The sequence below is a fragment of the Mastigoproctus giganteus genome, chromosome 5 (genome assembly GCF_048544385.1).
Source record: "Mastigoproctus giganteus isolate SK-2022 chromosome 5, ASM4854438v1, whole genome shotgun sequence".
Classification (NCBI taxonomy): domain Eukaryota; kingdom Metazoa; phylum Arthropoda; class Arachnida; order Uropygi; family Thelyphonidae; genus Mastigoproctus; species Mastigoproctus giganteus.
Genome location: NC_143579.1, coordinates 167,902,168 through 167,919,534, shown reverse-complemented (window position 1 = coordinate 167,919,534; position 17,367 = coordinate 167,902,168). Strand labels below are relative to the sequence as shown.

The 17,367-nt window shown below is 41.0% G+C and overlaps 1 protein-coding gene across 1 annotated transcript in view; it reads left to right on the top strand.

Moving 5' to 3' along the window:
- Positions 1-17,367, top strand: part of LOC150085822 (uncharacterized) — a 145,118-nt gene that overhangs the window by 114,951 nt on the left and 12,800 nt on the right. Inside the window, exon 13 of the mRNA XM_090374706.1 lies at positions 997-11,424. Coding sequence (XP_090230832.1) covers positions 997-11,424 — 10,428 coding nt within the window. The remainder of the gene's footprint in view (positions 1-996; positions 11,425-17,367) is intronic.

The window sequence follows — 17,367 nt, the reverse complement described above, 5'->3', positions numbered from 1 at the left end:
GGGCAAATTGACCAGAGAACACACGCAGTTTACAAACACAAAACACATGGGTAGATGTAATCAATTAAGGGGCACTATAATATATATATATATTTTAATGTCATTAAAGCTAGTGAACAAGACTGGTGATATATTGGCTTATGTTATCCATCTATGGAAAAATTAAATATATGGAAAAGTTTGGTGAAACTCAAGCAGCTTCTCTTGACATTTCAAAGGCGTTTGATCATGTTGGGCAAAAATGTCATCTACATAAGCTTCCAAATTATGGATTGTTAACTTCTTTTTTGCAATTGAGTATCCCGCTTTTCTCTCTAACCACCCAATGCAGGTGACAGTAGTGGCACTGTACAAATCTCAAATCCTCCCTATTTGGAATATTGTTCCCACATCTAGGGCGGTGTCCCCTATAACTTCTCTGAGGTGTCTATACTACAGTAAAAAGAGGGCAGTTAGGTTAATTAATGAGCCATCTCTTACAAAGTCTCTCCACTCTCTGCCTCATAAACGTTCTGCTCTGCTGGATGCCTTTTCCATAGATACTTCCATGGGCACTGTTCTTCTGAATTGGCTTCAATAATTCTCGCTTCCTTTTCCAAACACGTGCCACAACCAGACAGCATTATTTTACTTTCCAACTTAAAATTCAACGGATAAACATTTATCCATTAAACTTCCGTTTCTGGAACAACCTCCATTCACACATATTTCCAAAATTACAATCTACAGAAATTCCAACTTAATGTCAACAAGGATCTTCTTTCATCTTCTCAATCTTCAACACTTATATATATCTTATCTCAATCTTAAATATACATATATATTTCGGAAACGCTCATCACCGAGAGATTCATTACAACATAAATCGGTGATATTTTCGAATTTTGTGTATAAAACAATATCACTCAACAGATTTGTTAACATTAGTTCTGTAAATTCCAAATCTTATATGATAACGTCATATAAATGAATTAAAATGAGTACTTTTCTTTCCAGTTATGGATGACGGTACAACCATGATGATTAGAACGAAGGAAATAGAAACTACATCAGAATCCAAGCAAGAATATACACCTACAAAACCTTATTTTGTGGACCGCATCACTTCGCCTACTCCAGTCGATGCAACTTCCTATTTGATAGAGAAGCATTCTACATTTATGGAAAGTACTACATTCTCTCCCGACATAACTGAAGAAGAGGTCGAAACTAAATCTACAACGTTGCCTGAAGAGGTAGAAACTAAGTCGACAACGCTGGCGGAAGAGGCCAAAACTAAACTTACAACTCTATCTGAAGAGGCTGAAACTAAACCTATAACACTGATTAAGCAAGTCGAAACTACAACAACTAAACTTACAACGCTGGCTGAAAAGGTCGAAACTAAACCTACAATGCTGGCTGAAGAGGTCAAAACAACACCTTCCACGCTAGCTGAGGAAGTCGAAGCTAAACAAACAACGCTGGCTGAGAAAGTCGAAGCTCAACAAACAACGCTGGCTGAGGAAGTCAAAACTAAACCAACTAAACCTACAACACTAGCTGATGAGATTGAAACTAAAATTACAACGCAGGCTGAAGAGGCTGAAACTAAACCTACAACGTTTCCTGAGGAAGTCGAAACTAAACCACCAACGCTGGCTGAGGAGGTCAAAACTACAACACAGGCTGAAGAGGTCGAAACTAAACCTACAACCCTGGGTGAAGAGGCGGAAACTAAATACACAACGCTGGCTGAGCAGGTCGAAACTAAACCTACAACACTGGCTGAGGGAGTCGAAACTAAACCAACAACACTGGCTGAGGAGTTCAAAACTACACCAACTAAACCTACAACACTGGCTGAGGGGATCGAAACTAAACCAACTAAATCTACAATGCTGGCTGAAGAGGTCAAAACAAAATCTACAAGGCCGGCTCATGAGGTTGAAACTAAACCAACAACGCTGACTGAAGAGGCCAAAACTAAACCTACAATGCCGGCTGAACAGGTCGAAACTAAACATACAACGCTGGGTCTGGGTGAGGAGGTCGAATTTAAACCAACAACGCTTGCCGAAGAGGCCGAAACTAAATCTACAACGATGGTTAAAGAGGTCAAAACTACACTAACCAAACCTACAACGCTTGTTGAAGAGACTGAAACTACACCTACAACAGAGGCTGAGGAGGTTGAAACTAAACCAACAACGGTTGCTGAAGAAGCCAAAACTAAACTTACAACGCCGGCTGAAGAGGCCGAAACTAAACCTACAACGCTGGCTGAGCAGGTCGACACTGAAGAGGTCGAAACAAAACCTACAACTCCAACGGAGGAGGTCGAAACTAGGCCAACTAAAACTACAACGCTCGCTAAAGAGACCGAAACTAAACCTACAATGCTGGCTGAAGAGGGCGAAACTACACCAACTAAACCTACAACGCTGGCTGAGAAGGTAGGAACTACAATAATTAAACTTACAACGATGGCTCAAGAGATCGAAACAAAACCTACAACGCTAGGTGAGGTGATTGAAACTACACCAACTAAACCTACAACTCTAGCCGAAGAGGCCAAAACTAAACCTAGAACTCTGGCTGAAGAGGTTGAAACAAAACCTACAACGGTGGCTGAGGAGGTCGAAACTACAACTAAACCTATAACGGTGGCTGAGGAGGTCGAAACTACCACTAAACCTACAACGGTGGCTGAGGAGATTGAAACTACAACTAAACCTTCAATGCTGGCTGAAGCTGTCGAAACTAAACCTACATCGATGGCTGAAGAGGCCGAAATAAAACCTACAACGGTGGCTAAGGAGGTCGGAACAACACAAACTAAACCTACCACACTGTCTGAGGAGGTTGAAGCTAAATCTACAACGCTAGCTGAAGAAATCACAACTACACCTACTAAACCGACAACGCTGCCTGAAGAAATGGAAACAAAACCTAGAACTCTGGGTGAAGAGGTTGAAACAAAACCTACAATGGTGGCTGAAGAAGCCGAAACTACACCACCTAAACCTACAACGCTGGCTGAGGAGGTCGAAACTACACCAACTAAACCTACAACGCTGGCTGAGGAGGTCGAAACTACACCAACTAAACCTACAACGCTGGCTGAGGAGGTCGAAACTACACCAACTAAACATACAACGCTGGCTGAGGAAGTCGACACTAAACCTAAAACGATAGCTGAAAAGGTTGTAACTACATCAACTAAACCTACAACGCTGGCTGAAGAGGAGGAAACTAAATTTACGACTCTGACTGAGGAGATCGAAACTAAACCTTTTACGTCAGCTGAAGGGTTTGAAACTACATCTACGACGCTAGCTGAAGAGGTCAAAACAAAAACTACAACGCTCGCTGAGGAGGTCGAAACTAAATCTACAACGTTGTCTGAACAGGCCAAAATTAAATCTACAACGTTGCTTGAAGAGGTCGAAACTAAACCTACAACGCTAGCTGAAAAGATCGGAACTACACCAACTAAATCTACAACGCTGGCTGAGGAGGTCGAAATTAAACCTAAAACGCTAGCTGAAAAGGTCGGAACTACAACGATGGCTGAAGATGTCGAAATTAAATCTACATCGCTCGCTGAAGATGTCGAAATTAAATCTACATCGCTCGCTGAAGAGGAGGAAACAAAACCTACACCGCTAGCTGAGGAGGAAACTACACCAATTAAAACTACAACGGTGGTTGAAGAGTTCAAAACTAAACTTACAACGCTAGCTGAAGAGATCGAAAGAACACCTACAACAGTGACTGAGAAGATCAAAACTACACCAATTAAATCTACAATGCTGGCTGAAGAGGTCAAAACTAAACCTACAACGCTGGCTGAGGGGGTCGAAACTAAACTTACAACGCTGGCTGAGGAGGTCGAAACTAAACCTTCAATGCTGACTGAGGGAGTCGAAACTAAACCTACAACGCTGGCTGAAGAGGTCAAAAGAACACCTACAATAGTGGCTGAGGAGGTCGAAAGAACACCTACAACAGTGGCTGCAAAGGTCGAAAGAACACTTACAACAGTGGCTGCAGAGGTCGAAAGAACACTTACAACAGTGGCTGAGGAGGTCCAAAGAACACATATAACAGTGGCTGAGGAGGTTGAAACTACACCAATTAAATCTACAATGCTGGTTGAAGAGGTCAAAACTAAACCTACAACGTTGGCTGAAGAGATGGAAACTAAATTTACAACTCTGGCTGAGGAGATCGAAATTAAACCAACTAAACATACAACGCTGGCTGACGGGTTTGAAACTGAATCTACAACGGTAGCAGAAGAGATCAAAACTAAACCTACAACGCTGGCTGAAGAGGTCGAAATTGTACCTACAACGCTGGCTGAAGAGGCCGAAACTAAACTTACAACACTGGTTGAAGAGGTCGAAACTAAATTTACAACGCTGGTTGAAGAGGTCGAAACTAAACTTACAACGCTGGCTGAAGAGGTGGAAACTAAACCTACAACATTGGCTGAAGAGGTCGAAACTATACCCACTAAACCTACAACGCTGACTAAAGAGGCCGAAACAAAACCTAGAACGCAGGGTGAGGTCGAAACTACACCAACTAAACCTATAACATTGGCTGAAGAGGTAGAAACTAAACCTACAACTCTTGCTGTTAAGGAAACTAGACCAACAACTCTGGCTGAGGAGATCGAAACTAAACCAACTGAACATACAATGCTGGTTCCAGAGGTTGAAACCAAGCCTATAACACTGGCTGAAGCGGTCGTTACTAAATCTACAACGCTGGCTGACGAGATCGAAAGTAAACCCACTAAATTTACAACGCTGGCTGAGGAGGTCAAAACTAAACCTACAACGCTCGTTGAAGAGGTCGAAACTAAACCTACAACGCTGGCTGAAGAGGCCGAAACTAAACCTACAACGTTGGCTGAAGAGGAAACTAAATCCACTAAACTTACAACACTAGCTGAACAGGTCGAAACTAAACCTACAAGGCTGGCTGAAGTGACCGAAACTGAATCTACAACGCTGGCTGAAGTGACCGAAACTAAATCCACAAAACCTACAACGTTGACTGAAGAGGTCACAACGAAACCTACAACGTTCGCTGAAGAGGTCACAACGAAACCTACAACGCTGGTTGAAGAGGTCGAAACGAAACCTACAACGCTGGCTGAAGAAGTCGAAATTAAACCTACAACGCTGGCTGAAGAGGCTGAAATTAAACTTACAACGCTGGCTGAAGAGGAAGAAATTAAACCTACAACGCTGGCTGAAGAGGTCGAAACTAAACCTACAACGCTGGTTGAAGAGGTCGAAACTAAACCTACAACGCTGGCTGAAGAGGCCGAAACGAAATCTACAACGTTGGTTGAAGAGGAAACTAAATCCACTAAACTTACAACACTAGCTGAACAGGTCGAAACTAAACCTACAACGCTGGCTGAAGTGACCGAAACTAAACCTACAACGCTGGCTGAAGTGACCGAAACTAAACCTACAACGCTGGCTGAAGTGACCGAAACTAAATCCACAAAACCTACAACGTTGGCTGAAGAGGTCGAAACTAAAGCTACAACGCTGGCTGAAGAGATCGAAACTAAATCTACAACGCTGGCTGAAGAGGTCGAAACTAAACGTACAACACTGGCTGAAGAGGTCGAAACTAAACCCACTAAACTTACAACACTAGTTGAAGCGGTCGAAAGTAAACCTACAACACTGGCTGAAGAGGCCGAAACGAAACCAACATCGGCTGAAGAAATCAAAACAGAACCTACAACGCTGGCTGAAGAGGTCGAACCTAAACCCACTAAACTTACAACGTTGGCTGAAGAGCTCGAAACTAAACGTACAACGCTGGCTGAAGAAGCCGAAACGAAACCTACAACATTGGCTGAAGAGGTCACAACTAAACTTACAACGCTGGTTGAAGAGGTCGAAACTAAACCTACAACGCTGGCTGAAGTGACCGAAACTAAACCTACAACGCTGGTTGAAGAGGTCGAAACTAAACCTACAAGGCTGGCTGAAGTGACCGAAACTAAACCTACAACGCTGGCTGAAGTGACCGAAACTAAACCTACAACGCTGGCTGAAGTGACCGAAACTAAATCCACAACACCTACAACGTTGGCTGAAGAGGTCGAAACTAAAGCTATAACTCTGGCTGAAGAGGTCGAAACTAAAGCTACAACGCTGGCTGAAGAGGTCGAAACTAAACCTACAACGCTGGTTGAAGAGGTCGAAACTAAACCTACAACGCTGGCTGAAGAGGCCGAAACGAAATCTACAACGTGGGTTGAAGAGGAAACTAAATCCACTAAACTTACAACACTAGCTGAACAGGTCGAAACTAAACCTACAACGCTGGCTGAAGTGACCGAAACTAAACCTACAACGCTGGCTGAAGTGACCGAAACTAAATCCACAAAACCTACAACGTTGGCTGAAGAGGTCGAAACTAAATCTACAACGCTGGCTGAAGAGGTCGAAACTAAACCCACTAAACTTACAACACTAGCTGAAGCGGTCGAAAGTAAACCTACAACGCTGGCTGAAGAGGCCGAAACGAAACCTACATCGGCTGAAGAAATTAAAACAAAACCTACAACGCTGGCTGAAGAGGTCGAACCTAAACCCACTAAACTTACAACGTTGGCTGAAGAGCTCGAAACTAAACGTACAACGCTGGCTGAAGAGGTCGAAACTAAACGTACAACGTTGGCTGAAGAGCTCGAAACTAAACGTACAACGTTGGCTGAAGAGCTCGAAACTAAACGTACAACGCTAGCTGAAGAGCTCGAAACTAAACGTACAACGCTAGCTGAAGAGCTCGAAACTAAACGTACAACGCTAGCTGAAGAGCTCGAAACTAAACTTAGAACGCTGGCTGAAGAAGCCGAAACGAAACCTACAACATTGGCTGAAGAGGTCGAAACTAAAGCTACAACGTTGGCTGAAGAGGTCGAAACTAAACCTACAACGCTGGTTGAAGAGGTCGAAACTAAACCTACAACGCTGGCTGAAGAGGCCGAAACGAAATCTACAGCGTTGGTTGAAGAGCAAACTAAATCCACTAAACTTACAACACTAGCTGAGCAGGTCGAAACTAAACCTACAACGCTGGCTGAAGTGACCGAAACTAAACCTACAACGCTGGCTGAAGTGACCGAAACTAAACCTACAACGCTGGCTGAAGTGACCGAAACTAAACCTACAACGCTGGCTGAAGAGCTCGAAACCATACCTACAACGCTGGCTGAACAGCTGGAAACTAAACCCACTAAACTTACAACACTAGCTGAAGAGGGCGAAACTAAACCTACAACGCTGGCGGAAGAGGGTGAAACTAAACCTACAACTCTGGCTGAAGAGGTCGAAACTAAACCTACAACGCTGGTTCAAGAGATTGAAACTACACCTTCAACGCTGGCTGAAGAGGTTGAAACTAAACTTACTTCCTTGGCTGAAGAGGTTGAAACTAAACTTACTTCCTTGGCTGAAGAGACCGAAAGCAAACCTGCAACATTGGCAGAAGAGGTCGAAACGAAACCTACGTCGCCTGAAGAGGAAGAAACTAAACCTACAAAGCTGACTGAAGTGGTCACACCTAAACAGTCCACATTAGCTGAAGAGATAGTATATAGTAGAACAACAGTGGGTAAAGAGGTAGAAATGAGAACTAAGCTAACAACAGTTGCTGAAACTTTGGAAACTAAAACTAAACCATTGACTGAAGAAGTCGAAATTAAACTTACAACAATGGCTGAAGCAGTCAAAACTAAGCCGTCGACAGTAGCTGAAGAGGCAGCAACTAAACAATATTCGTTCGCCGAAGAGACCGAAACTACACATAGAACAGTGGGCAAAGAAGAAACTACAATTAAACTAACAACAGTTGCTGAACAGGTGGAAACTGAATCAGTAGTAACTAAAGGAGTTGAAGTTAAACTAACAACAATTCCTGAGGAGGTGGAAACCAAACCACGAACAGTGGCTGAAAAGGCAGAAACCAAACCAGTAACAGTGGCAGTAGAGTTAGAAACTGAATTAACAAAAGCAGTTGAAGAGGTCACACCCAAAGCTTCAACAATCGCTGAAAAGGAAAAAACTAAATTCACAACAATCGTTGAAGAGGTGGAAACTAAACCCACAACATTTGGCCAAGATGTAGAAATTAGACCCACAACATTTGGCCAAGATGTAGAAATTAGACCCACAACAATCGTTGAAGAGGTGAAAGCTACATCCACAACAATAGTAACGGAACAGGTAGAATCTAAACTTACAAGTGTCACGGAAGGGTTACAAACAAAACTTTCAACAGTAGCTGAAGAGATGGAAACTAAACCCACAATAGCTGAAGAGGTGGAAACTAAACCCACAATAGCTGAAGAGGTGGAAACTAAACCCACAATAGCTGAAGAGGTGGAAACTAAACCGACAATACCAGTACAAGTAGAAACTACACCCGCAGCAATCCCCGAAGTAGTACAAACTACCCGAACAACCGTCGTTCAAGAGATGAAAACTAAATCCACATCAGTAGCTGAAGAGATGGAAACTAAACCAACATCAGTAGCTGAAGAGATGGAAACTAAACCAACATCAGTAGCTGAAGAGATGGAAACTAAACCAACAACAGTAGCTGAAGTGGAAATTAAACAGACAACTACCGAAGAGGGGGAAACGAAACTGACAACGGTAGTTGAAGGGGTGGAAACTAAACACACAAAAGTACCCGAAGAAGAAGAAACTAAAAGAGCAACAGTTGCTGAAGAGTTGGAAACTAAAAGAGCAACAGCTGCTGAAGAGGTGGAAACCCAACCGACAACAGTAGCTGAAGAGGTGGAAACCCAACCGACAACAGTAACTGAAGAGTTTCGATCTAAACCTACAAGAATCACTGAAGAAATAACAAAACTTACAACAGTCACCGAAGAGGTGGAAACTCAACCAACAACTCTAGCTGAAGAGGCAGAAACTAAACCGATAACAGCCGCTGAAGAGGTAGAAACCAAACGTACAACAGTCACTGAAGAGATGGAAACAAAACCGAAAACAGTCGCCGAAGAAGTGGAATCTAAACTAACGACAATAGCCGAAGAGAGAGAAACAAAACTAACAACAGTAGGTAAAGAGATCGAATCTAAACCTACAAACATCACTGAAGAGTTAGAAAAAACAAAATTCACAACAGTCCCCGAAGAGCAGGAATTTCAACCAACAACGGTAGCCGATGAAGTGAAGACGAAACCCACAACAGTCGTTGAAGTAGTGCAAACTACTCCAACAACAATCACTGAAGAGTTAGAAAAAACAAAATTCACAACAGTCGCTGAAGAGTTAGAAAAAACAAAATTCACAACAGTCGCTGAAGAGTTAGAAAAAACAAAATTCACAACAGTCGCTGAAGAGTTAGAAAAAACAAAATTCACAACAGTCGCTGAAGAGTTAGAAAAAACAAAATTCACAACAGTCGCTGAAGAGTTAGAAAAAACAAGATTCACAACAGTTTCTGAAGAGGTTGAAACTAAACCAACAGTCACTGAAGAACTGGAAACTAAATCCACAACTGTCACTGAAGAACTAGAAACTAAATCCACAACTGTTACTGAAGAACTGGAAACTAAATCCACAACTGTTACTGAAGAACTGGAAACTAAATCCACAACTGTCACTGAAGAACTGGAAACTAAACCGAGAACAGTCGCCGAAGAGGTAGACACTAAAACCACAAGAATCCCTGAAGAGGTGGAATTTCAACGTACAAGAGTCACTGAAGAGGCAAAAACAAAACTCACAACAATCGCTGAAGAGGTGGAAACTAAATCGGCAACCGTGGTTGAAGAGATGGTAACTAAACCAACAGCTGTAACTGAAGTGAAGGAAACTAAACAGGCAACGTTGCCTGAAGAGCTCGAATATAAACCGTCAACGTTACCTGAAGAGCTCGAATATAAACCGTCAACGTTACCTGAAGAGCTCGAATATAAACCGTCAACGTTACCTGAAGAGCTCGAATATAAACCGTCAACGTTACCTGAAGAGCTCGAATATAAACCGTCAACGTTACCTGAAGAGCTCGAATATAAACCGTCAACGTTGTCTGAAATCACAGAAACTAAACCGACAGTAGGAACTGAAGAGGTGAAAACTAAACTCACAACAGTCGCTGAAGAAGTGGAAACTAGACATCCTCCAGTGGCTGAAGAGGTAGAAACTAAAGCGGCAACAGTGTTTGAAGAAGTGATAACAAAACCATCAACGTTGCCTGAAGAGGTGGAATTTAAACTGTCAACAGTGTCTGAAGAAGTGGGAACTAAAGCGGCATCAGTAGCTGAAGAAGGCATAACAAAACCATCAACAGTGGCAGAAGAGGTGGAAACTAAACCAAAAACAATTGCTGAAGAAGCTAAATTCTCAACCGCTGCTGAAGAGATACAAATTAAATTAACAACAGTGTTTGAAGAGGTAGAAAGTAAACAAACGTCCGCCGAAGAGGAAAAAACCGAAGGAACAACAGCCACTGTAGAGGAAGAAAGAAAAGTGGAAACAGCGGGTGAAGAGATGATAACTACTCGAACTACAGTCGCTGAAGAGATAAAAACCACACCAAAAGTCGCTTTTGAGATTAAACCTAAACCAACATTAACTGAGGCAGAGACGAAACCGACAACTGTCGGTAAAGAGGTGGAAACTAAATCTACTTTGGCTGCTGCGGAAACTGAACCATCTGAAGGAGAAGAGATTACAAAAGTAATGAAAGAGGTAGAGACTACAAAAATAACAACAGTGGGTGAGGAATATAAGACAAAGCAAAATATAACAGCTCGTACAGAAGTAGAAACAACAGTTGCGATGACAACACACCTTCCAGAAATCAGTAAAGAAATTACGTCTCTCCATACCACCGAATCTGAAGAAACTACTGATTATTTCAGCAAAGCGCAGTCTTTAACACCAATCACACTGTACAGTGAAGGGCCATCTGTTGGTCCACGACTTGAATCTGGAGTTCCTGCAACCAATGTAACACCATTTATCACAGAAAAATACGATCATGGCAAAGTATTACCAACTACTTTCGTTCCATTTCCTTTAGTCACAAAGTATACATCTGGTGGTCCAACATCTGTGGAAGTCACTGATTTCCAAACAGATATGGCTGAACTTACAACTCTCCCAGAGGTCAAAAATCTAACTACAGGTTTTAAAGAAACTGATATTCAATCCACAACAGAGCACACGACAATACCAGTACATCCTGCTGTTGAAAAAGAATCGCCATATGCATCTACAGAAACATCTGCTGTTACCGAATCAACACCAACAAAATTCACAACGCTGTGGTCAACAATCTTTCCAAGCACCAAGGCACCAATAACTGATACAGTTTTCACTGAGTCCATCACAGAGATGAAAGGTGAAACAACAGAAACGACAGGTAATAAAATTTAAATTTTTAATTCTTTAATCTATCAATTTTATTGAAATATTCATAGAATACTACTAAATTACAATTACTAATAATAATAATAATAATAACCGCCCTGTGTACTTTGTAGCAATATCCATCACGGGTGGAACCCCAATCAGGGAGAAATACAATACAATACAATTTATTTTCATTAAAAGAATTTGTTTACGATAAATGAACTTATTAAGAAAAGTAAATTTCTTGAAAACAAGTTGCAATTCTTTATTTACAACTAGTTGTAATTCTTCATTTATAACAGTTTTTCCATATAAATTTGTTATCTAACAGAAAAGATAATGAAATCACAACACAGTACATTCCTCACTGCAAAAAGAGACAGCAATTTATCTGCATAGCAATTCTAATCTACTGTATCATTGAGTATCAAAAATTTTCTTATTAGGAATTTTAATTTGGAGATAGAATAACTTCTCCTGAGCCTGAAATCAACACTAGCCAACAAGTTGTTTATTATATTCATTGTATGCCTGTCTCCAAATCTATTTAATTCCCTAGGGTGAGGCAAAACAATTGTTTTTGGGTTCCTTAAATTATGTGAGAAATTCCTTTGCAGATTCAACTCTTCAAAAATAGTGCTGATTTTTCAAGATTAAATTTAACTGAAGTTAAATTTAATCTTGAAAATTATTATTATTTAATCTTGATTAAATAATAATAATAATAATCAATATTTAATATTGAGTAAATAATAATAATAATAATACAATACAGTATAATCTCTATTCAAAATTTAGCACGCTTGCTAAATTAAATCGAATTAAAAATATATACAAGTTTCTGTTACTCCCCCAATGGAGAATGAAGAAAAAGGCAAATAAAAATTGTTTCCATTATTTCACCAACGAAAAAGAAGATAATACACAGGTCTATCAATTTTATTAGAGAATCCAGTATTCTAAATAAGCATATCACCGTCGTCGCGAATGAAATAGCCCTGGGTTTGCCAGAAGACGTGAGTAAGGCAGTCGTATATGCTGTGATGTTGTGCCTCTGTGAAGTCAACGGTGTATCACTGGAAAGGCAAGTGCCATCTACGAACTCACGAGAGCCACAACCAGAGGTGAGAACCAAAATGTCGTTAGGTGCAGCAGTGGAAGTTCATTCATGTCTTGATATAGACAGTGTTCAGGGTCTTAAATCAGTGGCTACTATGGGACAAAACCATCAAAGAGAAGAAGAACACGCCTGAAGCCTTGTTTTTTCTGACGGGAAGAAGAAACTTCTCAAAAAGGTACATGGATATTGGGCCCCTCCACGGACACGAAAATCGGAAAGTAACACTGCAAACAATCATGAAACCTTGAAACCAGATACCAAAACTTAATTCTGCTAGCATGTAAAGAGGCCAATTATTCAACGCAGCAAGCAGATCGTCATACAACTCCTCATGAGTGAAACAGACAAGTCTATCACAGAGGTGTTTGAAAACATCACCAGAGGTCAGTGGAACACTTCAAAAATGAACTGTGATCATGCGGATCACATGTCAATCACGCTTTGTGAAGGAAGCCACACTAAGCAAGGGTTTTTCGAATGCACATAATCTCTTCTGTGCAAGCCGCTGGTGATCATGTTTTCGAGGGGAAGTACTCTTTTTCGTGGTAAGGCACGATTCTCTCATTATTGTGGACAGCACTGTCATAGTGGACATAGTGGACATAGTGTTTTTTGTTATGCGGTTCCCGTGGTTTCCCACAAATCCGCGTTAAATACTCTGTTAACATAGCAAAGCCAGTCAGTGTGGGTTATGTGTGAGTAGTGTGTTGTTTGACTGGCCTCTTCGTTACTGGGAGGCGCGATCACCAGGAAGGAGCCTCCCAGCATCCGTCCACACTCTTGCAGGAGCGAGAGTGGGGAGGGCCAAGGAAAGAGCGGAGAAGAGACAGGAAAGTGGAAGACAGACAAGATAGCGAGGATGACAGAGCGTAGGCATCCTCCCAGGCGAAACGGAGCAGGAAGAGTGCTAGGTGCAGTTGTGGGAGTCCTGGAGAAAGACTGTGGGTAGGAAGAAGAGAATAGGTAAAGTTCAAATTAAAGAGTCAAGGATCGTCACAATGGAGAATCACGGAGCGGCGTCGACAGGGCTGTCCGCCATTTGCAGTTTCATGTCTGGAAGTTTCCGGTGCTGGGTATCAGTTGCTGTCTAGAGGAGGTTATCCAGGAGTAGTGTTCGGGAGTTGCAGGTGATGCCGGACAGCACTGTCAAATGAAGGGTGTATCTGAATTAATTTCATTCTCGGAACATGACGGACATTTCCGAGACAATGTCAGCACTAATAGATAGCGAACCGCGCAAAAGTGGTAAGTAGAGGCTTCCAGCAATATGTATTACCTGCTGTAGCCCATACAATCGTCACTATCTCAGAGATCAGAGAATCTGTGAGGCCAGTGGAGATAAGGTGTTACACCAATAAAGTTGACAGATCCAAAGGTTATTCGATAACAGTAAATGAGCATCATTGCCAAGAATACTTGTGCATACCTAGTTGAACCTACGTCACATGGGACTGATGTTAATCACCGCTAAAGGGGACACATGTATCGATGTTAGGTACTAAATTTTTAGCTGTACGGTTTCAAGCGTATCAGGGACCGAGACCATATTGAGCAGTTTATACAATGTCTGCAAATTGCAGACATTGTATAAACTATTTTCTGTGGTCGATTTGCCTGTTTATTGGACGAAAAATCCGATTTTCGGAGAGAAAAAACTGTTCAATTCTCGCCTGATTAACTCAGCCATGTGAAAAATTCCCATAAAAGCATATTACACCTAATTGAGTGAATCCTTTGGTCGGTTTGCTGGATGAAATACCAGCATTTCCGGAAAGAAAAAACTATGCTACCCTCGCCTGAGTAACTCGGCCACGGTGTAAGAAAAGACCATAATAATGATTGGCGTCACGGGATTCGAAATTATGAGGGCTGAGTAAAAAAGTCTGTGACTGAGTATCGTATATTAGATTTAATAATACGCGGCCAAAGTTCGGATATCGACGGAAAAAAAAGGAGGAAGGTGGGGGAAAAAATGCGAAGGAGAAAATCGCGGAAGCCTCTTCAACCTACCCCAAGGTCGAAGTGACGGGCTGAGGCAAAAAGTAACACCATCTGGTTTCGGTTCCTATCGTCGCTGTATCTAACCCTTCATGAAGACATCTAGACAAATCAATAAGACATAAGGCCCGACAGGTTGCTAACTGGATACAGGAACATGAGAATGAAATCCCCGCCCTTTCATGGCTGCCCAACACATCCGTTCTCAACTCAAATGTCTGGAACCTACTTGAAAAGGGTATTTCATGCTATGGCAATCCACCTGAAGATGTGCGGGCATTATTTATTTATCTATTCAACTGACAATCGCCACTTGTACAGCAAGCAAGCCTGAGGGGGTACTGAACACTGTGAACGCTTGGTTAAAACTGCAACAGGATAACCTGCTACAATTTGTTCAGTCCATTCCAAGACGTGTACGTGCTGTATTACGGAAAAGTATGGCCGCAAGAGGTATTTGTTGCTAATGCAAAGCCAACTCAATGTATCTCTTATTGTTATAGAGGACCTTGCCCCCTCAAATACTTCTGTCTAACGTGCTTATTCCTTACTATATCCTCCGGTAGAATCGTACAATTCTACTTGATGTAAATAAAAGAAAATCTGTGACCATGCATTGCACGACCTTCGATACTGAGATCAAGTTTTAAATTCCCTTCTAGCAGGTATTTATTTATTTATTTATTTTTGTTTATTATTATTATTATTTTTAAAGTTACACGGGCGATTGGCTAATCGATAGATCTGCTCTTTCATTTCAACGATTGACAGAAGTTTTATGCATATGGCCCTATGGCCACAAGCATAAAACTTCATCCGATAGATAAATTCACAAATTCCATAACTGGCGCAACGTGGCATATGCCCAGAATATTAAAATTTTCGGTTAAAGAACTGTGCATCGCTTAGAATTGTCTTTAAGTTTGTGTTCCTTGTACAGTTTTCTAAAGCGGAGTTGGGAGAGACCACGGTGCCGCTTGATCTGTAACACTATGTATAGTTTTCCAGTCCTCGGTAATTTAGTGCCATATCATCGTCTGCTACTAACTTAGTGAGGTTTGGGTTCGATTCCCGTCAAATGGAGGAATTTCTGAAAGTCCTTTTTAGTCGAGGCTGTAATTAATCGATCTCAGACAGAGGGGCTGGGGCTTCAGCCTTGCATTATTCCGGTTTTTCATCCGGCACAATATGCAAATCGCCCCCAAAGACACATGTTTCTACACAAATACACGACACAGATTGAAACGATCAACTCCAGGACTGTTAAAATAATAATGTGAATATTTCTGCACATTTTTTAATACAGGATTATAACAATATTTCTTGCACATATTTTAAGCAGAAGTTTTCATGGGTGTTTCGAGAGAGAAATAAACCGTCCCAGGCACCCGCAGAAGATTTTAAAGTATCGAATAAATATCGTTTGCCTTTGCTATGTACTACGTGAAACTCTTCAACACAGAATACAAAAGAATTATTTATTTTCTTTAAATCATGTTCTAACTTTAATTAATGATGTGTGAAAGTACGTGTACGTTTTCGATTTGTTTAGTTTTTATTATACAGAAGTTTCCATTCTTAGTGATGTTCTTTAATATCCCATTTTAAGTCAAATATATCACGCAATCAGCGCTTCTTGGATTAAAATAAAAGTAAAACTCAGAAACTGTTCTTACTTTAAATATGTTGCTCAGCATGGTTGAGCTATATATTTAACCATATTAGGAGTATTTAATCTAACATACATGCAATTTAATGGTATACTAATTTTATACAAGTTAATACAGTATTCCGCTTTATGAGATGTTATGTATACCGATTTTCGTCATATTTGTGTTGAATTTAATGCTATTTTGAATATCATCAAATTTTGCATTTGATGTTAAAACTGGAATAAAACTCAGTTTATACTTTATAATTTTAAATTTAAATTCTCCCTAATCAACTGCTTTTTTTAAAAAAAAAACTGTTTTTATCATATAAAAAGTAAACAAAAACGAAATAAACTGAATGGCCACGTTATTATTTACCTTTTCGTGAAATGGAGAGCTTCCTTCAGTAAACATCACGTGTTCATACCAAGCGATATAAAGCAGGTGGGCAGTTATGAATGGATGCCGTATGTAGGCAATTCAGTGCGAGAATAGACAAGATTAAAGCCATTTTGAACGTGGATTGGTAGTCGGTGCCAGATGAGCCGGTAGAGCATCTCAGAAACTGCACCACTCTTTCACGCACGATTGTGTCTCTTGTTATTTGTTATTGGACCATTCGTGATACACGTATCAAGAATGGTCCAATAACAAAACATCCAGCCAACGACGATTCTATTATGGTCGGACACAGCCTGCAGATGCGAGAGGCCAACGGAGACTGACAAATAATATCCCATACAACTGTGGTAACCAAAGAAACAATTCAGAATGCATAACTCACCATACTTATCTCCCGGCATTTACTGCCGTGAAGGGAATTTGTCACTCACCAAAGTATCACTTTATTTATTTATTTTGGTAGGACAAATAAAGATTTATTTATTTATTTAATTGTTACGGATGGGGTATCACAGTTCACGACCGAACAGGGTTCCACTCCTGTTAGCAAAAAACAAGACAGCACAGTTACAGTGGGCTCAGAACCAACAGCGGACAAATAAGGATTGAAAAAGCATTGTCTGGTATGACGAATCCCGGTTTGTGCTGTTTAATGCTGGTGGGAACTCCACAATATGGCGAAAACAGCATTAATCCATGGCCCCATCCTTCATGGTGTTAATAATGCACACTGGTGACAGTAATAGTGGGGAATGTTTTCGTGGTGCATTTTGGGCTACTT